This window comes from Ruditapes philippinarum, unplaced genomic scaffold (assembly GCF_026571515.1).
Source record: "Ruditapes philippinarum isolate M1 unplaced genomic scaffold, ASM2657151v2 ctg2989_1_1_1_1, whole genome shotgun sequence".
NCBI classification, from domain to species: Eukaryota; Metazoa; Mollusca; class Bivalvia; order Venerida; family Veneridae; genus Ruditapes; species Ruditapes philippinarum.
In genome coordinates this window covers 39,803-64,379 of record NW_026853568.1, presented here as the reverse complement: position 1 = coordinate 64,379, position 24,577 = coordinate 39,803, and the positions used below count along the sequence as shown (strand labels likewise).

At 31.8% G+C, this 24,577-nt stretch overlaps 2 protein-coding genes and 1 long non-coding RNA gene across 3 annotated transcripts; 1 reads left to right on the top strand and 2 right to left on the bottom strand.

Moving 5' to 3' along the window:
• The first annotated feature begins 8,065 nt into the window (after nt 1-8,065).
• LOC132737234 (uncharacterized) lies at nt 8,066-10,182 on the top strand. Its single transcript, XR_009626704.1, has 3 exons — nt 8,066-8,248; nt 8,478-8,574; nt 8,907-10,182. It is a non-coding gene; the product is annotated as an uncharacterized LOC132737234 (long non-coding RNA).
• Nucleotides 10,183-10,857: 675 nt separating this feature from the next.
• LOC132737233 (uncharacterized) lies at nt 10,858-15,169 on the bottom strand. The gene is made up of 5 exons (XM_060724495.1): nt 14,035-15,169; nt 13,615-13,737; nt 12,840-12,890; nt 12,258-12,333; nt 10,858-11,708 (listed from the first exon to the last, which is right to left on the bottom strand). The coding sequence occupies exons 1-5, from the start codon at nt 15,167-15,169 to the stop codon at nt 11,537-11,539; spliced, it is 1,557 nt and encodes a 518-aa protein (XP_060580478.1). The 3' UTR covers nt 10,858-11,536.
• Nucleotides 15,170-16,057: 888 nt separating this feature from the next.
• On the bottom strand, nt 16,058-22,159 carry LOC132737232 (uncharacterized). The gene is made up of 9 exons (XM_060724494.1): nt 21,968-22,159; nt 21,300-21,422; nt 20,929-21,051; nt 20,434-20,548; nt 19,866-19,991; nt 18,644-19,529; nt 17,637-17,775; nt 17,347-17,491; nt 16,058-17,184 (listed from the first exon to the last, which is right to left on the bottom strand). Exons 2-9 carry the CDS (start codon nt 21,414-21,416, stop codon nt 16,061-16,063), a joined length of 2,775 nt encoding a protein of 924 aa, XP_060580477.1. The 5' UTR covers nt 21,417-21,422; nt 21,968-22,159; the 3' UTR covers nt 16,058-16,060.
• Nucleotides 22,160-24,577: the final 2,418 nt, after the last annotated feature.

The following is a 24,577-nucleotide window of genomic DNA, read 5'->3' as shown; positions in this document are numbered from 1 at the left end:
GGCATTTGTCAGTGCTAAAAGAGAGTAATAACGCTGTCGATGATGTACATTGCTTACATGTGCTTTATGTTCCTCAAGTACAGCTTCATATATATACATTTGTATAGCTTAGTCTGTCAATTTAAGAAATAAAATCGGACGATAGTTTCTCAAATATCTGTGTATTTAATAGAATATATGTTTTATGAAAACAATAATCTGTATAAGTTATTGAAGTTGTTCTCTGAGTCGAAGATGTATTTTAAACTTAACTAATAAAATGTAAAACTGATGTATACACACATGTATAACCTACGTAATGCAAGGCGCATAGACAGTGTAAACCTTGGACATTTATATTAATAGTTGTGTCAGCATCAAATCGCAACATGATATTTCTACAGTTTAAGTTTTAAACAGACCACCAAAGGCATGATTATCAACAAAATAAATATAATTTTTGTAATGGTACATATTATTTAAGAGAAATAAACGTGAATTGATTTTAATTGCAATATGTTTTACACTTTCCCCTCTGGACAGTCGTGTATTATTACATGATTTAAACACAGCATACAAAAAGGGTGATTACTCATCAAAGTATTTCAAACTGACGTCATCGAACCAAATAACGTCATGAAAATTATAAATAACTTCCTCGTCAAATAATATTCTTCAACGTACAGACGGCATCGTACTTGCGTCCACCTTTATTTAACGACTTTTTTTTATTAAGCGGCCACATAAAATCCCTCCCGATGATTTTTACTATATAAGTTAATTCTATTAAACGACGATTTTGTATCGCGGCCAGCGGTCACTAAATGTCGGCCAAAATGTACAAAATTCTGTGTTAAAGTATCTATTAAACGGCCGTGACGAACAATCGTCCCTACGGACATTCTCACCTGTGTAATTAGCGAGTAAGTTTGAACAAACAAATATTTTTCATGGCATTGGTCTTAAAGTATCTATTAAACGGCCTTCAATTATACCGTCACAAATAATTGTCGTTTAAAAACGAATTGAATATCAATTGCAATCGTTTCAAAATCGGAAAGAAAGAAACAGTTTTCCGATAGTAATATTTATTGTGACATATTTTGTCAGAGCAATAACGTATCACAACACCGCATTGGCATAGTTTTGTCATGTGCTCAGAGTGACCTCCCTTCAAAAAAATAGTCGGAACGAGCGAAAAATGACAGACAACTAATAATACCGCATAAATTGAATGAGGAAATCGTGCATGGAATTGAGTCTGAGTAAATAGCATATGCCATCGTTTGTAGTGAAACGTAGTGGACTAAACATTACAGAACTGAGCCTTTCATTGCTGATGGTGTAGGTGCTCATCTGATGCTTTATAATAATACATGTAGTACCCAAAAAATTTGACCCTTTGACAAAAAAAATTAATAGAATAAAATAAAAAGTAATGATAATCTAAAATTTCTAAAACTTTAATATTTTGAAATCGGGGTAGTGTGAAAACTAATTGCTGAAAAAATCAAGAATTTAAAAACTCATTGCAATGATTTGAAAGTGTGTTCAGCAGGAGATGTGTATGAACATATTAATAATATATGACAATATGCTTTGTTTCAATGTCAAAATGACCTGTTGATAGTATTATGAGCGTAGATCACATTTGTACATAAATTTCTACTAAAAAAACCCAAACACATATTGATGACTTTTTTAAACGAAAGGCATAAATGTTATTATGAAACTGTAATACATATATAGTATTGTACAATTTTTGTTTTTATAAAAAGATGTTATTATATCTATAACTTGTAATGTAAAAATGTCTCGAATTTTCCAGAATTCTATTGACTACTTTAAGAGACCACTTTTTGGCAGTCCCTTGAGTGGTCTCTTAATACAATGTTGACTGTATTTAATTATATGAAAACTTTCATTTTTCTTACACTGTCGTACACTTATGCGTAGTTTCAATCATTTAAATACTTCTTTTTTTACATAGACCAACCTAACTTCGACCTTCGAAGAAAAATAACTTCGCATTTACGCTCAAACCTGCATTATTCTACATTCTAACACTCTTCACACTAGTTCCCTATCTTACCGGTAGGGCCATCAAGTTTATCATTACACAATATACGGTATGCATAGTATGAACAAAGCACTTAAATATTGATAAATGCTAAGACGTAAACTATAAGTTGCCTTTAACATAGGCTAAAAGCACTATATGAACAAATATAAAAGGTTGGTATCAAATGTCCTTGCTTTTTATCTTTTGTAAATATCGTAGTCTAAGAATTATTGTTTTCTAAGGTTGCCACTGGTCGTTCATGATTTATAGTCCCAATTTTCAACAACAATAATATCAAAATTTAAAAAAAGTGATTTTTATATTACTTTGTGTTACATTGTACCGTGCATAACTCTACAACAATGCACTTAAATTTTATATCTGTTTCCTTAACAAAACACACAAAAATGATACCTTTTTCCTAATACTTAATAAACATAATCTTAAATCACTATATAAAATAAAAGTAAAATAAAAGATTTTTAGGTTGTTATCAAATGTCCTTGCTTTTTATCTTATGTAAAATATCATAAGAATTATTGTTTTTGCAATATTGACACTGGTCGTCCAAGATGTAAAGTGCCGAATATCTACAATAATATCAGGAATTAAAAGAAAGTGATTTCTTATATTACGTACTGTGCATTATTCTACAATATTGCGCTAAAATTTATATATGTTTCCTTAACAAAACGCACAAAATTGATATTTTTGTAGGACTTAAACTATTAATTGCTTTAAACATAATCTTAATGCACTATATGAATGAATGTAAAATAAAAGCTTTTCAGTTTGTAATCAAATGTCCTTGCTTTTTATCTTTTGGAAAATATATTCTTTGAATTATAATTGTTTGCAATGTTGCCACTGGTCGTCCATGATTTAGAGTCCCGTATTTCAACAATAATAAAGGAATTTAAAGAAAGTGATTTCTAATATTACTTTGAGATACATAAGACTGGTTTACAAAGCGATTCATGACATGATACTTTAAGGCATTCAATGTAATAAAAGTCGAATTTTAAAGTATAAAATCAGCATAAAGTACCTGTCACATGATTTGCCGCTAGTTTATAAACATGTCATGGTTAAGAACTTTGTGATCATTCTTGATATGTTTCATTATAAAACTGTGTACGTAAGAAGACACGATGTGATAAGTATGGATGCGTTGCAGAAAAAAGAGCAGACATCAAGTGAAATATTAGGTTTTTATCATTTATATAAGAATGTTGGATAATATGAAACGCTTCTGCCCATAATTATTATCAATCTTAATATAGGATCTATACTATTTTGTCAGAGCATAGACGGAAGCTGGTTTGTTTAATTCTACGTTATAATATTCATTTGTATAGACTTATAAGTGTAAACGTTGTGGCCGTATGGTCCAACTTATATGCTGGTTGATCTGTGTCATTCGTGTTTTCGCCCCGCGACCAGTCAAAACAAAAAAGTCGAGAAATAACAATTTTTAAACTTATTCTTGCTGCTTGTTTTCCTTTGCTTTTTGGCATTACACATTTATTCATTTGTTTCTCTCTCCTTTTTTCTTTTTTATTTCCAGTACCTCAATGAACGCTAAATCAGGCAGGGTTTTTTGCGGGATATTTATTCTATGAATAATTCAATAGAAAAGATTAAGAGGATTTGTCTATGTATTATGTGAATGTTTATTTAGCTTGTCTTTCCCATTTACATAACGGCAGATTTATCAGCAATTTAAGAAATCAGATGAGTGTTCGCAAAGGAAAACAAATTCACTTCACTCTGTTTATGTTTTAAACATCTTATCTGAGATGCTGCATTCTCGCGATTTTTGTTGATAAGATATTTTTTTATTTATGCATGACTGTTAAAAATAACATTGAAATTGATAGTGATCATTATAATGAATTGCCTTCATGAAAAGATATAATATGCATGCATTTTCGAAGGCTAAGCTTCCCTGTACCTGTAGTAGAGCTACGAGAACAGTCAAATCTGAATGCATTGAAGTATGATATAAAGAACGGGTAAAAAAACTGGTTATAACATTCGTTGACTTATCTTACTTCGAAAGTCTAACGGAATAATCGGTAAAAATTGTGTGAAAAAATGAAATGATAAAAAATTCAAATATATTGATGCCAGTTTAATAATTCACAGATGCATGCAGAATGAGAAACATATGATAATGAACTTGATTTTAATTTCATCATTTCATGCCACGACTGACGTCTTATTACACGGTATAATCTACCAGTTACATTGGTTTTTGGGAGAAAAAAAGTTATAGTAGGGTTTCACATCAAAACAATGGTAAAAGAAACTGATAGAAATTAGGCCAACATTTCACTTGTCAAAATATTCCTTTTATTAATTAAGAAACCGCCAATGGTTTATCGATTAAAGTACTAATTAACTCAACTTTAACTGAGTCTCCAACATTTTTCATTTTGCCATTTGGGCGTTGTTAAAGTAATCCAAAATGTCCCCATTCTTTTGCATCTTTGACATTGATATAAACATTACTAATGTTGCAAAATTGCAGTTATTGTATTATAAATTTGTTTTTTGATAAGGAAATCGTCATTCGAACCATGAAAAGAATGGTGCTTAAATCAAGAAGGCTGTCAGTTTGTCACAAATTTTAATAATCCCTTATATTAAAATGATATAATGCAGCGTCAGCATAAGTAGTATGATAAAGTAGTCAAATGAGTCGCGTCACGACAAAACCAACATGATGGCCCTTGCGACCAGCATGGATCCAGACCAGCCTACATCCGTGCAGTCTGATCAGAATACATGCTGTTTGCTATGTAATAGAGTTGGTAAGCGAACAGCATGGATCCTGATCAGACTGCGCGGATGCACAGGCTGGTCTGGATCCATGCTGGTCGCAAAGCCACCATGTTGGTTTTGTCATGACGTGGCTCAAATATAGTTCTTTTTGAACTATTTAGTAAACACGTCGGCGACTGTCACTACCAACCTTATAAACCATAGCCTCATATGCGGTGACAGTTTACAATATGGGCCTCACTAAGCCTTTGAACACGGCACCTTTTCCTGAGTTATGCTTAAAGAATGATTGCTTATAATCTGTTGACCGTGCCAAGAGACACCCCACACTTAGCTGCCATTTTTCTTTGTTTGCTCTTTGTTTGTGGGGATACGCAAACGTATTCATATTACGGATTTTACGTACGACGTGAGCAGTAGCTCTTGTGCGACATTTGGAAAAAGAACCACTTAAACCTTTCTCGCGTATGTCCTTTACCATGTTGATGCACTGTATCAGCAGAAACATTATGTGCCATCTGTATTACTTGTTTCACAATGTTTTCTGCAAGACGATTTTTGATTCAAAAGTCCTTAAAATAATACCCTCAACTAAATCATTTATTTTTGGTCTAATAATTTTGATTGTTCAATTCAAATGAGATGGGTATATGTATACGATACACTACTTTACATGAATAAATCACTGGGCACGCTTTTTATAAGATTAGCGTTAGTGATCATCTACCTTAAACCGTTCATTGAAAAAAATATCGGTCTGGCCGGTGTTTATTGGCTATTTAACACAGATGATTGTCGTTTTGATGGGACAATCACCCAAACCGGTGTAAAATACCAATAACGAGCACTGAACAACTATTTTTTCTTTCAAAAAAAAACAAAAAAAAAAAAACAAAAAAAAAAACATCAGATTAAGTACCTTTAATGAAAATAGGGCAAGACGCTTGTTGTTTTTTTCTCATGTTGAGTGTTGCGCGCGCAGCAAGAATTGATTACAACAGGCGGTGTATGTTCAGATAACAGTTCGTTTGGATAATAGGGCAAACTGCTGAATATATTATCAAACTCCGGTATTTTTGGCGAGTATAAAAGATAAAATAAGATAATTATATTATAACTTACATTATTTGTTTAGTAATTGTTTCAATGACTAAATGAAAGAGAAGTGCACAAACCCTAAGTAAAAAAAATCAGATAGATGGGTCTTATATACCACAAATGAAGATGAAAGTGTAAAAATATGTTGTCAAAGGAGGCACTGGGAGAAAGGGCTATAAGGCGTTTCTTGGAGTATAAAAATGGTGTTATAACGCTTTCGGTGATTTAAACTGTTTGCATAGGCCTATGTTTAAAGTTTATGAAGTAAAATTTCGTCTGTGTATTTGCTTACAAGAACATCATGTAAATGTTAAAAGTATGCTAATCGTTACATTTTATAAGGCGTTTGTGAAATGCTCAAATGTTCAATTATATTTGACATTTTATCAGTCCCTGACTATTTCTAGCTGATATTTATCATAACAATCACACACGGACGGACATAGATTATCACGCACGTGAAAATATCAAAAACGTACATAATATGCAAAATAATAATAGAAATCTACTTTGTCTGTTTAATTTCTTAGTTAAATCAAAGCAAAACGCACAACATTATATTGTATCCTTTGTACGATGGCTGATTGTGCCATGTCGTGTTTTCTCTCCGCAGGGTGCCAGAGGAAAACACGAAATTACTTGTCATAAGGCCGTGCTTTGCCATTACTGGTAAATGTTTCTTAAAAACTTACCTGCTGACTGAAAATATATAATGTATTATAAAGTCTTAATCTGGTGTATATATGAACGACAACTCTATGAATCCTTAAATTATGTCGGTATTCGGCCTCGATGTTGTTACAATTCAACTCTCCAAGAGAGCACTAGACAAAAATATTTCGCGTTTTAGTTTTGTAATATTTCTACTAGTGTTGTTAAAAAGGGAATTTTATGTGAATTAATCTTAATTGTAAGACGGTTCACAATATTCCCCATTTTGAACAAATTGAAAATTGAACGATTTGGTCATGGGATGCATACGCATCATATTGCGCCAGACATGACGCTAATAAAATAAAATATCATCATGTTAAAATACTTCTTCTCTTAACGTATGTATATCGCGTGTTTATCAATAATCTTTAAATAACGCATGAGCGTAGAAAAAATCTATTTTTTCTTGCGTTGCAATTAAATAATGCAAGGTTTATCGTTTAAATGTTTTGTAATATTTCACAAGTTTAGGCTTACCAGCCTTCGAAATTACCGTTCTTCATACCTACATTATTCAACAACACACGCACTGTTATAATCTATCTAAGTAATGCTTTAAGCATGATCTTAAAACTCTATTAGAATAAACGTGAAATATAATATGGTTAGTTTGTCATGAAATGTCCTAGTTTTTCTTTTTTTGTACAGTCTGATATTATTGACCTATCAATTATGAATACACGAACGAACCATTTAAATATTCGATCAAACTGCGACTCCTGTCCGTGTAGTTTAAGAAATTTCAACATGGAGTATACAATTAACGTTTTGAAAAGTTGCACAATCTAAATGTGTAGAAGTCGTCGTTATATTCGCATTAGCACAGTCGGTTCAGTGATCGTCGGATACACGAGAAGTCTGTGGCTCGATCCCTAAAGTTGCCTTTTTTAGACCTACTTTTTTATTTTGTTGTACATTTTAATGGAAATGGCCCTGTGCTTGCAAAATTGTCCGCACATATATAAAGCAAATTAGCAACACTGTTTTGTCTCGATCTGAACTGGTTTTACGGCATTGACACGGCATTTATTGACTTAAATCTGAACGAATTTTGAATATGAATTCTCAATTTCATCATTCTATTTAAAACGAGTATACCAAAGAAGTGTAAAACATATAAAAACTAGAAAAACATCATACAAAACAATCATAGTTTCACTAATGCTGAAATAAGAAGGTATTATGAAAAACTTAAAACACTTAGGACATTTAGAAAATCATTTTTAAAATCTATCAAAAATGAATTTATTGTGTGTATACCATGAACTGTCCAACAATATTGACCTACCACTCTTGCATCTGACCCTATCGTCGGTAAATTCCGTAAAATTACTTTCTACTTTTAAATCGTTATGAATGTTAATTCGTCTAAATTATAATAAGTGTAACAGGGTCATCTTTTCGTGCATTGAACTAAGTTGAGTTCATTCCAGTTACTTCCCTTGTATCATTTTTAGCCAATCAGATCATCGTTTTGAATTTCCCTCCAAGTGTGTATTGAGTTCATGACTTTTGAGTGAGTTAAAAAGTCTAAAGTTTGAGAAAAGTTGAATTTTTGGAGGCCAGATATATTTTAATTTGTTTTAAGGATATTGGATTAATATTATGGTATGTTTTAAAGATCATTGTAGGACAATAACTTCTATATTCCATGTAAACAATATTTATGTTATTTGGAAAGTAAATTCATGATTTTCATGAGTTTAGATTTTCCCTTTTGTGTAAAGAATTGAGATGGTTCAGAAATAGCATTCCTTATTTAACATCACTTAAATCATATCTATGATGCACATTGACATTATATATAATATGCATTCTTTCTTTACATAATTTACAGCACCCAGTCACTGTGTGAATGATGTGTTGATTGCCAGGTGTACATTGTAGTTAGGTGTTTGATATGTTGATTGTAAAGCATACAATTCCACAAATTGGTAAGTCATAATTGTATATTGTAATAATATGTTATTGTGCCTAAGTGATTATTGTAACTTTAAAGATAATCATATATTTATTGTAATTATTGTATATTATGTAAGTGTCATGTATTTTAATGTAACTTGATGATATTATTATTAAGACATCCTATAAGATATGTAATAATGAACGCCACTAGAACCACTTAATAATAAGTATCAGATACTGTGTATTGAATATTATGATGAGATGTGTTTTATATGTAATAATGTAGATTGAAGGGAGATAACCTCGGAAAAGTATAACATTAAATGATAATACATTTAGTGACATTTAATGTGTATTTCAGTGTGCAGACTTGTTAACTATTGTTGATTCAGATCATTTGATATTGAGCAACAAGTGGAACTGTGTTATTGACAGTATACCTGAAAGGAACTTTCTGGTTTGAATAACAGTAGAGTGGTTTTATATATTAATGTGATTTAATATCAGATTACACAGTGACAGTGAACTTTTAATAAATTATATATCATACGAACCAAAACCTATTTGGATTTGTTGTTACTTTAATTTAACAACTGCAAATACCAAAAGGTAACATAAGAATCCCTCTTTGCGCAGTCGGTTAAGATATTTCACTTCAATAATATAGGCGTAAACTCGAAGGTTCGAGTACTGGGTCGTCATCTTTTATTTCTTTTTTATTTTCATTTTAAAACTGTCATTCTCATAAAACTCGTGGAAACCGTTTCTTGTCTGTATAATTTCATTATGTGTATACTGTGTTATTATTTCAATTTATATTTTAAATTTCATCATTAAACCAGATGTAGTTAAACGATTTGAAATACTTGCAAGTAATTTAAAAAAAGAAAATGTGTATCTTCATAACGTGGTGTTGGTTAGGAATCGAACCTTAGACCGCCACTGACCTGTGAACTAAACAAATATACTGATATTTTCGTTTAATACCGGTCAGTGTTACTCCAATGACCTATACGAAAGATTAATGAAGTGGCCGGTGAATACTGATGGACAATAACTTTCATACACCTTTATCACACGAATTTATCGCTACATTTGTTAACTTCACACGTCGGTGAGGTGTGGTGTATTGGTAAAGATACCGGGCTACTGATCTTTGGTTCGATTTTTTACCAAAACCACGTTATGAAGACAAACTTCTCGAGTGTGTGTGTGTGTGTGTGTGTGTTTTCTTAATTTTGCAAGAAATTATTTGAAATTGCTGTACTGCATCTGGTTTAGGGCATCTTGTAGTAGTAGTGTTGTTTTTGTATAATCGATATGTTTTCGTAAATACTCAAATGTACGGAAAATCGCAAATCTTTCTTAAGCATAGTTTTCAATTGCATAATGCAATTGTATATGCTTAAGCACATACACACTTTATAAAACGGTTTGGGCGAGTTTTAGGAGGATGGCAATTTTAAAACTAAAAGAAAAGAAATGACTGCCTCAACAGGATTCGAACATACGAACTTTCTTAAAGTGAAAGACCTTTAGCGAAAGCGCTAAGAGGGATTCTTAATGGAAACCATTTCACAACTGGTTATATACATTTATATCGATTTGAAGTAGATCGTAACGTTTACGGGATTTACCGGCTATATGGTCAAATGCAAGAGTGCCAGGTCAATGTTGTTTGGCAATATAAAATTGTGCAATCACTCGGCCACATCAGTTATAATATACATTTGTATTGCAAATATAAAAAAGAGCGGGTCTACGACAATGGCAAAAGTAGGGATCGAACTACAGACCTCTAAGATATTAGAAATCTCTTAACAGACTGTGCCAATGCATTAAGCTATTGTGACTTTTCAAAACATTTGTTATATACTTCATAATAATTCTCGTAAACTACACATTAGGTACCGAAGAGAGATCGACTATTTAAATAAATGTTATAATTGGCTGGTCAGTAATATCAGACTATACTAAATAGATCCACCACATAATGTTGTATTGTTCATGTATTTGCCTTAAAATAAGCTTTATTATTGATTGATATGTCGACTTTACTGAAAATGTCCTTAATTCCCTTTATATGCTGCAATCACTTATAGTTCACACTTATTTTTGATAGTACTTGTTTAGACATTTTATAAGGGATTTGGTTTCACAAAGAAAGCAAGCTGTTTTATATAAATAATAATTTCCAATCTTTATTTCATACACACAAAATTAGTTTTAACTATAAAAATTACATTCTATACAAAGTGATTAAAGTTATTATTACTTATCATTGTAGCATCATATTTGTTTTTTATTTCTATTTAATTGGGGGGGGATAATTAATCATTGATTAATATAATAATTTATTCTTACAGCTCCTTTAATCAGCATATGATCTGCCTAATTGGTAAGTCTTGAAACAAAGCACATAAGTTTGTTTCTGTAAATAATGTTCAAAACAATTTCCAGCTCAACGTATATAAAGACTTAAAATGCAAGTTTGAATCATTTAAGGTAAGTAATACTCAATAGTTAGATTGCTTTTTAGTTGATTGTCAATCGGCAGGTTGCACAACAATTTTTTGAATCGCAAAAACTATTTTAAATTTAAATTTAGCCAACATACACGCACATGCTATCCGATTACAATTCCATCAAAACGTATTCATGAAAAAGTTATATCGATACATTAGTGATTTAAATGCAATGTTAATCTTTACAACATTTTTTCATGAAATTAAGAAATAATGCAATGAATTACGATTTCGAATAGTTAGATACATTTCTATTATGTTCCTATCATAACAAGATTGAAAATGCGTCATTCGTACGTTTATCATTTTTATACATACACAAGTTGCACAAACATAACGTTCATATTAATCTTGAGTAATAATTTTTCTAGTCAAATTCTATACAACTTAATTAAATTAAAGATCAAAGTCTGGTTATATGTATAACATTTCAAAGAGGCACATGTTTCAGCCGATTGTTCTCTTGCTATTCAGTTGGTCCAATTTTGTTGACGTTGAAATATCTACTGAATGTTGTCTTTTTCGGCCCTAGCGTACTATCAACTTCTACGACAGGTCCGTCAGGGACGACCTTCATTTCTGGCAGGCCTTTTGCGGCGATGTTGCTCTTAGTAGAGCCTGGCATCACTTTATTTTTGCTACAAAAAATACACAATGTTTACTATTATCGGTATTTACAGTTGCCATCAGCTTGGTTTAAACTAATTTTATTTCAGTTCGATTGTGTTGGAAGCTATAAACTTATTGAAGCATTTTCGAATCCGTTCCTGGAACCAACCAGTACTAAGCAATGAGTGTAAAATTTCTTGCGCACGGAAACAACAGCCTGCTCCTGACGTGGTTTGAACCGACGCGGCCAGCAATCCTCAGGCTACTAATCCGAATTAAGCCTTAACCACCCGACCATGCCTCCACTCTGACCACGCCGCCACTCTTGTTGTCATCAGCGTGTGTTTAAAATCTACTCTAACATGATATATTCAATGACAATCATAGACCGGAATATAAAATCTAGCCAGTTGTATTACGATTTATATATATTATGTTCCGGCGAATCAGCAATCTGATAGGATACTTCAATATTGATCGCTACTTTTATTCGTGTTCCGTTTATATGATTAACTGAATTCGTTACATTTTAGATTTCTATTTGCAACACTACAAATATTGTGAAGAATAAAGTTTACCTGACTTTAAAGTATACAATGAGGCTAGCGGCTATCAATACAGCTGTACCCAGCAGGGAGACTGACACAGCCAATACTAAAAGAATACAATCACATTTTTTATTTGCTTTTGGTCGTAGAATTTTGCAATTTGAGGGGTTTCCGATATACTGCCAGGTTTTGAATATCATGAATGTCGATACGTCATTTCCCGTGTTTTGTCTGATTATATTTGTATACATAAGAAGGCCACAGGGGCCGAAAGCTATGGCAAATACAAATTAGCGTTTTTAATTAAAATTATCTTTGTGTAGTAGATAATGAATTCTTCTAGGATAAAATATTATTATTTCCATATAATTTGAACAAAAATATTTTATACGAATATCCAAAATATGTAGACAAAATCAATATTTCAAATACTATAAAACCCTGGAATATATGCTTCTAAGACAAATTCACTTGAAATCAAATGAAGAAATAATTTTGCTCAGTTTGCTTTTTGTTCCAATATTATTGTATATAACTATATATAATTAAGGAGAACAAATATCTATTTACAATGACACTTTAAAAATAAGTAAGTTACTAAAACATTTATACCTATGTCACGTATTCCGCTATATCCAAAGTCCTCTTTTTCTTTAGGTACCGCTGAAAATTGAAATTAAAACGTTCCGTTATACATCTCTGAGACTACCTGCGTCATGAAATAGGATATTTTATTGGATGTATAAATTCAGCTACCATGTTATTTTAATATATAAATTATAACCGATAATAACGTTAATTCATTGAAAAAACACTTCTATTCATTGACTAATTTTATACTTTTATATTCTAGAGTAAAAGAATTACGTAGAAAATAATATATGCTCATTCCGACGTGTGATTTTGATTTATGCTGTGTCTGTACGCCGATTTATATTTCGGGGGTCCACCTAACCGGCTTTCCTATATAACTAACTAGTTAATACATATTTCTCCGCAAGTAACCGACTACTAATCCCACATATTTGTAAGAGACTGATGACTCAATTTCTGATATAAATTGTCAAGGAAAAAACCCTGCATTACATACAAATCAGATGACGAACGTGTCGATTTTCCTATTTTAATTCAAATAAGTGTGCTTTGAGTATTCAAGGCTACCGTGACATTAAGATAATAAAACATCATAGCTAGAAATAAACCGGCAATATTCGCCAATAAGGAAACAAAAAAATCAAATTTGCTATAGAATAATTTCCTACAGCAGAATTCAACTGAAAAAGGAATTGAAAGTGCTATGCCATTGATTTGGTATAATTATTTTATTATTTTGCCAAAAAGGTTTTTTTCTTAATCCGTGAAACACGTCTATAATTCTATAACAAACCTGAACAAGTAAGCATGTCCTCGTTTAATACGTATCCTGTTAAGCAACTACATTCAAAGCTTCCAATCGTATTGCTACACAAATGTTCGCAACCCCCGTTTTCTGCTTCACATTCGTCGTCATCTAGAATCATCAAATGAAACTTAATAAAATTTCATATTTTAAGTAAAAATCTGTAAAACGTTTTTATATAGAAATAAAATCTTAAAAAAGGAATTGCAGGCTATGATTGATTAAATCTGTTCATGAAAGAGTATGTGAAAAGTGCATTATCTCTCACGCCCCTATACCCCTATAGCACCGAAATGAGCGGTATTCAATCTTAAACATTAACGTACTGATAAATGTGATCTTGATAACTCGCATAACTATTCTACGTTTCCTTGTTGCTAAGTGAGTATTTACAAATAAGATACTAACCGTATTCTATTACATGCAGATATGCCTTATTAGATGTTATGTTTGCCACAACATTTCCTGCAATGCATGTGTATGTAGCATTGTCTGTTGTAGATACATTTGCAATTAATAAACGCCTTTGATGTTCATTCTGCAGAAACTCTTCATTCTTAAGCCACCAATATAATGGATTCGGATTGCCTGTCGCATTGCAAATGAATACCGCCTCCGATGACAAAAGCAGCGTTTGGCTTTTCAAAATTGTCAGAAAGGTTGGTGCAACTGAGCAAAAGGGATTAGCATCATATAAGAATGAGACGCTTGTCTTGATGGACTGCATTGCTATGGTCAAGTCTGCCAGAAATTGTGACTCGTTCTGAAACATTTCTATTAACACGCTTTCCAAATCAAGAATTGCATTTTTGATGTTGCTAATATTTGGTACCTTCTCATCCTCATATAATTCGTAGAGAATTGATATAGAATGCAATGTGCAATCTTGAAATCCTTTGCAATCGGTTTTATCAAAATAGTCGTGTGTCATATTTTCCAAAGCTATCATCCAGGTGTCAAAAAAGTTAATAGATTCAATAGATTGCATTTCTTCGTCTAAATTTTCCATTGACAATTGTGCAGCTGAATTTATTTCATTAAGGAGAGGATCATCTTTAATTGATGCTTTTGTTTCTTCGGTAGCTTTCTCAAGATCATCGTCGGTCAAATTATAATCTTTCTCAGCATATTCTTTGCTTATGCCTATATTCTCTAAAGTCAAGTTATCAACCAACGCATCACTTGAAAATTCTTGCAATTCAGCCCTAATGGAAGACATTTCAATTATAACTTGCATTGAGTCATTAGCTATAGTATGAAGAATGTCGGATGCCTCCTTCAAGAAATCCATTACAGTCGATATCTTTACACATTTTTCTTTAAAAAGGAGAACTCTGCTCCCATAATCATCATGTATATGTACACCCTGACCGGAAATATTGTTAGATATATCTAAAGTTTCGTTTAAAACAAATCCAGATCCATGAATTAAGTCAGTATCTCTTATTGCTCTTATAAATTTTGCGTGCACCTGTGCATTAGATTTAAATAGTATTTCTCTGCGTTTTCGGCCAATGCCAATGACATTTTTAAGTTGTTTCATAACAGCATCTATTGTTGCACGTGCAGCATTCCAAACACTTTGAATGACATATTTTTGAAATTAATTCTTATTTTTATAGATCTCCAACCTAACTTAAAAGCATTTACATCGCACGATACAGCAAATACAGGTAAATCAGACGTTGACACATGAACATCAAAACCACAGTTCTTTACATCGATTATCGTTTTGATACCAATATCAATAACAAATTCTAAAACTTTAGCTGCTGCTCCTAGAGCAAATTTGACACCTTCAACAGCTAATTTTGCACCTTCAATGACACCTTTTGCAAATTCTAGTCCAATTTTAGCCATTTCAAGAATGCCAACAGCGACGTCAAGAATGATTCTTGATTTATCAACAACCACCTGTGCCACAGACAGAAAAACCTTTGCAGTGTCAAATGCAAGCATAGGGGCCTTAACAAATATTTTTGCAATTTCTAATGCCGCATAAGCAGCTGCTCTTACTATTTTACAAGCCAAATTTGCTATAACGCAAAGAGGATCGGGAATCCTTAACATACATTTTGTCAGAAAGCAACAGGGATATCGTATTCTACGACCGAAGAACCTTTTTGTACATGTCCTGCACTTTACACCAGGAATACAAAATGTTTTACATTCTTTGATTTTACATAAGTTATCAATATTTTTTTGTGCTGCCTCAAGTGTTTTTAAAGCCTTTTCAAATGGCTTCTTTGCTGCTTCGAGTTTATCTTTCGCCGTTTCGAGCGAATTTATAGCTTTATCAAAAGCTTCATTTGCATTTTTTACGCGCCTTTGTTGACTTTCAAGCCATTTTTGTGCCTTAGAAAATCTTTCCTGGGCACTTGTGAGGGTCGACTGAACTTGACTTAATCTTTTGTTTGCCATATTAGCAACAAAATTAATAGCTTTTTTTCATGGCCTCTAAATAACTGCCTTGAAAAGATGAACTGTCTATTTGTGTTTGTCGGCGCTTTCGAACATTTGCAACAAAAGTTCCTATAACTCTAAAAGTCAGAGCATGCCAGTTCTTACCAGAGGAAGCATATATGTCAACATGAGCAAGAAAAATGTCCCAAATATTTCCTTCAATGTGCAGATAGACGCGACTATTGGTTATGAACAAATCGCTTGTCGCCCTCAAACCTAATATATTTGAATACACTTGTTGTTGAATAAGAAACTTTGAATTGCTCACCGAGAATGCTCCACCAATTTCAAACCCATTCATTGACTTCAAAAAGAAATTAAATTGTTTGGCAACAGTTAATCTTCCAATCAACCTAAGTGCCTTTTCGTCTTTTAGAAAATTTCTTATTCTTTCAAATCTACTGCACTTTAGCAGACTGCCATCTGAATAAACAAGCTCTATTTTAAAGTCACCCAAAGTCAACCCCATGATTTTCAAGGACACTGAAAATTTCAATCCGAATTCTGTAAATGAAGAAGCCGATTTGATCAAACTGTTTGTTATTTTGTTAACAGTATTTGTTACATAAGTCTTTAAAGCATTTATTTCACTTTCGAGTTGCAATTTAAGGTTTATGAAAAGTTCATGCACAATAAATTCAGTCTCGTAAAGGAACAATTTGGTTTTTGATTCCAGGCTGACAAATGTTGTCCATACGTTTTCAAACATACGTTTTGCTTCAGCTAAGTCATTAGACACGATCATTCCTAAAATGTCTTGAAACAGATTTTTTAACGTGTAAAGTAGTATTTTAATGTCTGTTATAAGTGCTTTAGTAGTTTCTTTAAAAACAATCTTAAGTGCTTCAAGAGATGTTTCCAAAAGATGAAGTAATCTGTCAACGATTTTTTCATAATTATGAATGTCATTCTTGACATCAAACCAAAAACTATTTATTCCATGCTCATATGTAACAAAGGCATACACACGATTAGTGTTTTTTAAAAGCCAATCCTGCAGTAGCGGAACATTTTGAAAAGGGTTTACGTTCAAAATAACTGAGAAGAAAATTCCTGGAGGATTTGATTTTCCCCCGCACAAAGTTCTGTTATTTCCTGTAATAGAAATAAATGGAACATTATTTACAATTTTCAATTTGTAACAAAAATGAAGTTAATTATATGTGAAGCATTTGTGTTCTTAAAATATTATATAGCAGACTCAATGAAATTATTTTAAAATTTTTCATATCATCTGAGTGCTTATTATTTGTTTACCGCCAATGGATGTATAGGATTGGATGGCTGCAGCTTCCGGAAAATGTACGTCAAACTTTGCACCAAACAGTTTCAATTTCAATGTTGCCGTCATTGTGATATCAACAAATAAGTTCCATTCTTCATAAAAAATGTTTGTTAAAATCTGAAAAAGAAGTAAAAGAAGAAAGAATACAAACAAAAACAGTGTTATAGAAATAGTTGTTTATGAATTGACGATTCTTTTCACTACACACATTTCAGCGTCTACAATGACTGATAAAAAATACTGATAATGTTATCGTGCTTACATTTTTTACATTTGGTACATTTAAATACATATCTGAACTGCCGTCAACCTTCCAAGTCACGTCCAACCAACTTTCATCGACCAAGTTATCTTTTATGCTGAAATCACCACCGATCCAAACATCACTTCGAGGAAACACACTTAAATAAAGAGTGTAGTATTTTTATTTATGAATTAAGGAACATACTTAAAAGTCATTCAGAACTATGTGAACAAAATCATCTTAACACATTCTATATAGGTGATGATTTTCGGTAGGCCAGTCTTTGAGTACCCAGGACAAAAATAAACAAATTGTTTGACGTCTATTATCAATGTTTGGAATTATAATAAAAACATCCACTATATACTAGCTTGCTTAAAAACTGAACGTTTTGAATGAGTGCGTTTGAGGTACTTGCAAGGATAATTTTCAAGCAGTTTTAATTTTGACCTTTTAAACTACAGAACTATTACGCTCTTTTTTCGATAAATAGATAACTTTATAGAAATAAATAATGTTTCACAATTGGTGAGTACTGTGGAATGTAATACAAATGAAACTAAACTTATGTTCCTTTGGCAAGAAATGATTTTTGAAAAAAGAAAATCCAAGTAAAATAAGATTGACAAAAGGCTAAAAAGGCAAATGACAAATTTGACAAGTTTTATGTCTAAGTAAAAGTGAAATCAGAATAATTAAATATATACAAACAAAGCATATACATGTATCTCCACTGAATGACCTGAATGAATAGTCCCCGGATAAAATGTATGGTCAGCAGTATTTGTACTATCATGAATCTGCACAAGCTACACTGCCAATGCTAAACTGCATGCAAAACTTCATATATGTGCATATAATTTATTTTGACACTTGGATTTAATTTTTCGAAAAAATGACCTCGTTATGTATGTATTGATAATGCTGAATGAAAGAACATCATAATTGAATATCCAGAACAATAAGTGAAATAGCATGCAACATTATTTTAAAAACGAGATATGTTACTATGCATATGTACTTACGGGTAAGTGAATGATGCATCCCCATTCCATAACTGAAGTTCAGTTGCATGGTGATGGACATTGATTCCATTTACTACAGATAATCCAATTCCTCTTGGAAAAATTTCAAGGCCAAATTTCTGTTTAAGTTGTTGAAATATATTCATGTTGTCTAGAATACTTCGTGACTCAGCAGGTATCATTAAAAAAAAGCTTCCACCATTTGTATGACAAAGATCAACAATCATACAGAATTTATTACCCTTTAAAGGCACAGGAAATCTTACTTCTTCACCTAAAACTCTGAGAGAAAAGTTAGACCCAAATGTGAATACCGTGTACAAATGAGTTTTGATAACAGGAGCGCCATTGCAATATTCTTTATCGGGTATATCTTTACCATATACTAAATCACTTTTCATATCTACAATCTCTAGAACGGAATTGCTTGTCTTGTCAAAAGATATCCAATCTGGAAGTACTGGAAATAATGAAATAAGTAGTGTTCTGAAGAACGACCCATGAGAAATAAAATCGAATATATCTGTTTCTATCAGTTTAAATGGTTTGCAGTCAGCTGATGTTGCTTTGTCCACAAATACAGAGCCATCTTCTATGCCATATTCAACACCATGTTTGAAGTCGAACTTTCCATTATAAAAAGTTACGTCAAAACCACGAATCGATATTGGTAAAGATAAATCATTCACTTTCACAAAGGTAATACCATAGGTATAATAAACATTAGGCTGTTTTGAAGCCTTGTACCACTCTGACGTCGATGCTAATTGCAAGGTAATATTGGTACCATCTGTACATCCTGGTAGTTGCAAGACAAAACATGGTTTTGGGAGCAAGCCTCCTCCAATACTATTTCTTTCAAAAACATTCCCCTCTCTATTTCCTCCTGTCATAAGAGACAAATTTATGACTGGTATTAGGTCTAGGTACAATAGATTCATTTTTTACTTGTTATGAATGTTGTTAAAATAAAATAAAAACATTTATTGAGCGGGCCTTAAAAATTCACCAATTATCAACTGATTACTAGAATCACTTGATGTTTTTTTTCAAAAACAAGTATTGAATTTCTCATCCTAAGTGAGCTTTTGTATGCAATTACTTCAATAAGATACACGGATCAACATTTAATTTTTTATAACAGTATATCTGAACATCAGCAGAATGACATAATTCCATGGAAAACGATATGTATTTCAAGGGACTTCATGTTCTTATATACCTCCAGGGCATGATTTGCCGTCTACATGTATATGTCGGTCGTCATAGCATCCGCAAATGTAAGATCCTATTGTATTAGTACATACTTCTTGACATCCCCCATTATAGGTAAGGCATTCATCTAAGTCTAATGTAGACAATTATACATACATGTATATATATAAACATAGAACACATTTTAGTGGTTTAAGCAAATTTGAACATTTAAAGCATTGTAATAAACTGAAATAAGTTCTTGAAAACGTTCACAGTTTTCTACATAATTAGCCTTTAGTTTATACAAATTTATTTAAGTTCGATTGTGTTGGAAGCTATAAGCTTATTAAAACACTCTCGAATACGTTCCTGGAACCAACCAGTACTAAGCAATGAATGTAAAGTTTCTTGCTCAAGGAAACAACGGCTTACCCCTGATATGGTTTGAACCCACGCGGTCAGCAATCCTTAGATTCCTAGTCAGACGCTTTAACTACCCGGCCACGCCGCCACTCTTTGATTAGCCTTTAATTTACAATAGGCCAAATAGAAATAACTTAGTATGATGTTAAAGGATATCTAATTTATGCTACCGTTCTCGCAGTGTGCAGCTGTGAATCCTGGCAGACATGAACAGGAGTATGAATTCAAACCATCTTTGCAAGTGCCACCGTGTTGGCAAATGACGTTCATGCAGTCGTCTATATCTAAAATGAAGAAAGATAGTTCAACAGAAACCATAGGTTTGATATTCTATATATTTTTTGTATTATTTTGTCTTGTTGTTCAAAAAATGTGTCGTTATCAATAAAACTTTCAGAAAATTGTTTTCAGCAAAATGTAAGCTGAGTTATTTATATTCAATTTAGAGTGTTTATCATAGTATTTTACAGTGATATATTGCCGTGCTAGATCCTTTTCAGTTTGATAAAAAAACTGGACTGACTTATTTTTAAATGCTCATTACTATGATCCATTTGTATTTTAGGAGAAATTTATGAAAATTCGTATGTGCCCTATGGAAAGCAAATTTATTTAAACATACATTTAGGTAACAGATTATAATAAACCTTTTGTAACTTACCAACAGAGCAGGTCCTCAAAGTCTTTTTGTATTTCATATCCAATAGGACACTTACAAACATATGATCCATTTGTATTCTGACATGTGTGTGAACATCCGGATATCCCTTGTTCACACTCATCAATGTCTGAAAAAGAAATATTTTGAAATATTTTCGTCAGGATAGCGATTTTGTAATGAAAGTGTTAAATTTGATGAAAACACATTATCTAATTTTATCTACAGAAAAGAAGGTTGATTTTTAACAAGATTTGAAAAGCGTAACAAGTATTTAACTTAGAAATGTAAAAGAAAATCTAATTCATTTCGATTTGCTTTGTCATTTAATAGCATTAATTAACAAATTTGTTCTAATTTGCCATAAAAAGATCAAACCTGAGCAAGTTCTTTCATCTGCATCTCTTTCAAATCCTTGTCTACATTCACAATAGAACGTACCAGGTATGTTAACACACGTATGGTCACATCCTCCGTTTGCAAAGGAACATTCATTTATGTCTTTTATTGAAATAGAAATATTTTTTGTCAAAAACAGAAAGAGAAGTGATAACTATAGCGAAAAGAAATTCATTAACATGACATATATTCTGTAACATTTTATAAGATATGTGAAATAAACTGTTGCTCCAATTAGGACGTGAGACACACTGCAATTGTATTTCATTAGCAGATTCAACGACAATATTAATGTTTTACTCACCAAATGATTAATAACGTCCATTCTCTTATTAAGAGAATTCCAAGTTAAACCCTTTATTTTTTTTCACAATATAAGCAAGGCTTAGTCTAATAGACATCAGATATCTCTTCTTTAGAAATGAAATGTGCGGAAATTTTAAGAAATATTTTACAAAAAAACCAATTTTGATTCAATCCTATTCTTTATTAAGTTCAAGTAAATTTAAGTCTTGCAACATATTTTACATTATAAATTTATTTTCATGAAGCATTTCAATTTCAAATCAGGAAAATTGAATCGTTTCAGTGTAATAAAAGCGAATTAATTTCTATTTTCATAAGTGAGACATTTATAATACTTCCACCTGTGCAAGTGACTCCGTCTGCGGCAAGTTCATATCCGTCATTACATTCACATTTGTAAGAACCCAAAGTGTTGACACAGAAAACCTTGCATTCAGAACTGCCGTCTGCACATTCATCAATATCTGTTAATACAAATAAAAATAACAACTTTTACAAAAATATTTGTTGAAATATGTTTTTATGTATGTCTCGCAAAATTAGGTTCATATACTGAAATTATTGATTAGGAAAATTTTGCAATCTCAAAAACAATTTCATACGATATCACTGTAAATCCAACTGTATTATCCTCCATTTTTACTTTTGCGAAAAAAAGGCGAAAAAAAATGTAACCATAGTTGATATATAAAGTAATTTATTGGGCAAGTTATCTTTATAACTTAACTAAATATCATCGTTAATATTTGCACAAGCAATACCTTGAAACCTAAACTAAATCAAGACACAATCACGGGTCCCCTTATTGTGATCAGACTTCCCCTTGCCAGAAGTCAAATTATATTAAATGATTAATGATTTAAGTATTAAATTAAAATGAATAAATGGGTGTCCTTGGGGTTTCCGGAAAAAGCCTGCCTCGTTGGATTATGAATCAAAATAGAATTCGCCAAAGTGTGCAACTTATCAATAAAAATTGTTTCTATACATGTCACTAGCGTATATATGTCAAATCCTTACATTTACAAGGTTGCTCTGTTTAGACTGATTCGATTTCTTCAAAGTTGCTAAATGATTTTCCGTGACTACACATTTTGCATTTTGTATGACCTCTGTTTTTTTTTGGTTTTTTTTTTTTCAAAATCTATATCGTTTTCAGGAATAGTCTTTAGCGATTAGGTTAATAAATTCCAAATTTCTTTTATAAGTTATTTAGTCAAAATTACGAGCTTCTAAGTCTTTATATGTAGTTTTAACTTCTCAGTCATAATTAGGAGTTTAATCATACAAGTCAATGAACGTTCATATTCAAAAGACATACAACTTCGATTAATCTTTTTTCATAACTTTCTGTTAATAAACAACAATTAAGCCGACTCAATCGGTTACTTAGAAGGCATACATTTGCAGTTTATGTTATACTATAATAATAATAATATGCATAATTCTAAGATACCATTACCATATTTGTCTTTGAATTAGGGTCAGTAAGTTCTGTACAACGTTTGAGAAACAAATTAAAAGTGTATTTTGACATCATTCCAAGAGAGAGCTTTTTGATGGTGCGTTAAAAAATTACCTTCACATGACTTTCCCCTCAAATTTCAAGGTTTTATAACCGTTTTTTACAAAAGGGATGTAAATGACCCAACACTGTTTATACCCGCTTAAAGCTTACAAAACCCGATAATTTCCCGTCTGCAAATTTATCAATATCTAAAACCAAAAGTCAAAGATTTAAACCCTAAAAGTCAAAATTTCCAAAAACCAAAAAAAATTTAAGTTGTCAAAACGTATAAAAGGTGTATAATGTTTCCGTTTTTTTTTAATTTTTCATCTATGTTATAGCCTTAATCATTTATATTATAGCCATGATAAGCAAGACAAACAAATATCTAATGTCAAAATGTGATTTTGTCATAAAATAATCAATTATCTACCTTTGCAAGATTTTCGATCCGAATCCAATTCATAACCGGTTTTGCAAGAACATATAAAAGATCCGACAGTGTTAGTGCATGAGTCTTTGCATCCAGCGGTACCTTCAGCACATTCATTGATATCTGCGCATAATACAAGAATGGCGATGTCACTTTTACAGCACTTAGTATAATACTAAATCGAAAAGGTTTTTTGTCACAAGAATTGTCGTTGGAAGCAAACAAATGCCTTCCAAAACACGGCCCAGTAGAGGAACCATGACCGTTGACATGCATCAAAGGCATGGTTACTATTAGTATAAAAAAAGTTAAAAAATAAAAAACAGTGACAAAAAATATCTCATATATCTTTAGCCCTAAATTTAAAAAAATATACAAAAAATGAAAAGACACAATTTTTCAAATTTTACTAAATTTTTACATTTTTAAGTATAAACTTCAAACCTCTTTTGCCTTGGCTTTTGTGAATGAGAAGTTTTCCTAACGTGCCACAGAAGTAAGCCAATGTATTTCAAAAACAATTCATTGAGGACAGAATTGATGACTGAATATTACCTTCGATGTACTTTTATGAAGCTATAAACCTTAGAAGTCCTAAATTGTGACCTTGATCTTTAATGAACCATATATTTAAAACAGAGGGAGGACGGACGAACAGTACGAACACTACATGCCTCTCTATTTTGGACGGGTCATAAAAATTGCTACCAGTGCCAATGAGATAACATGGAGCCATTTCGATCAGAAAATTAGTCAAGTATGACCTTTAATTAACTTAAAATGAAAGAACATTTTGAATAAATAACAGTTGGACTTACTTTAATGTATTGATATATTTATACCAGTTGTAAAAAAGAAGTTTGGTTAGATTAAAAAAGGAAGAATAAAAAACGACTTGATAAATAATAAAATATACTTCAAAGATTTTAATCTTTTATGGAATATTACGATATAAATACTTTATTAGCAATAAATCCGTATTTGTAATAAGGGAAGACAAACACTTGCCAC

Coding starts and splice junctions, on each gene's coding strand:
- LOC132737232 (XM_060724494.1), bottom strand. CDS start 21,416: ATGAATGTTCCTTTGCAAACGGAGGATGTGACCATACGTGTGTTAACA. Junction 20,549..20,928: donor AGACTTTGAGGACCTGCTCT/GTTGGTAAGTTA, acceptor TTCTTCATTTTA/GATATAGACGACTGCATGAA. Junction 17,776..18,643: donor GATGCATCATTCACTTACCC/GTAAGTACATAT, acceptor TCTTTATTTAAG/TGTGTTTCCTCGAAGTGATG.
- LOC132737233 (XM_060724495.1), bottom strand. CDS start 15,169: ATGAAACAACTTAAAAATGTCATTGGCATTGGCCGAAAACGCAGAGAA. Junction 13,738..14,034: donor TCTGCATGTAATAGAATACG/GTTAGTATCTTA, acceptor TGATGATTCTAG/ATGACGACGAATGTGAAGCA. Junction 12,891..13,614: donor GGACATGCTTACTTGTTCAG/GTTTGTTATAGA, acceptor TTCAATTTTCAG/CGGTACCTAAAGAAAAAGAG.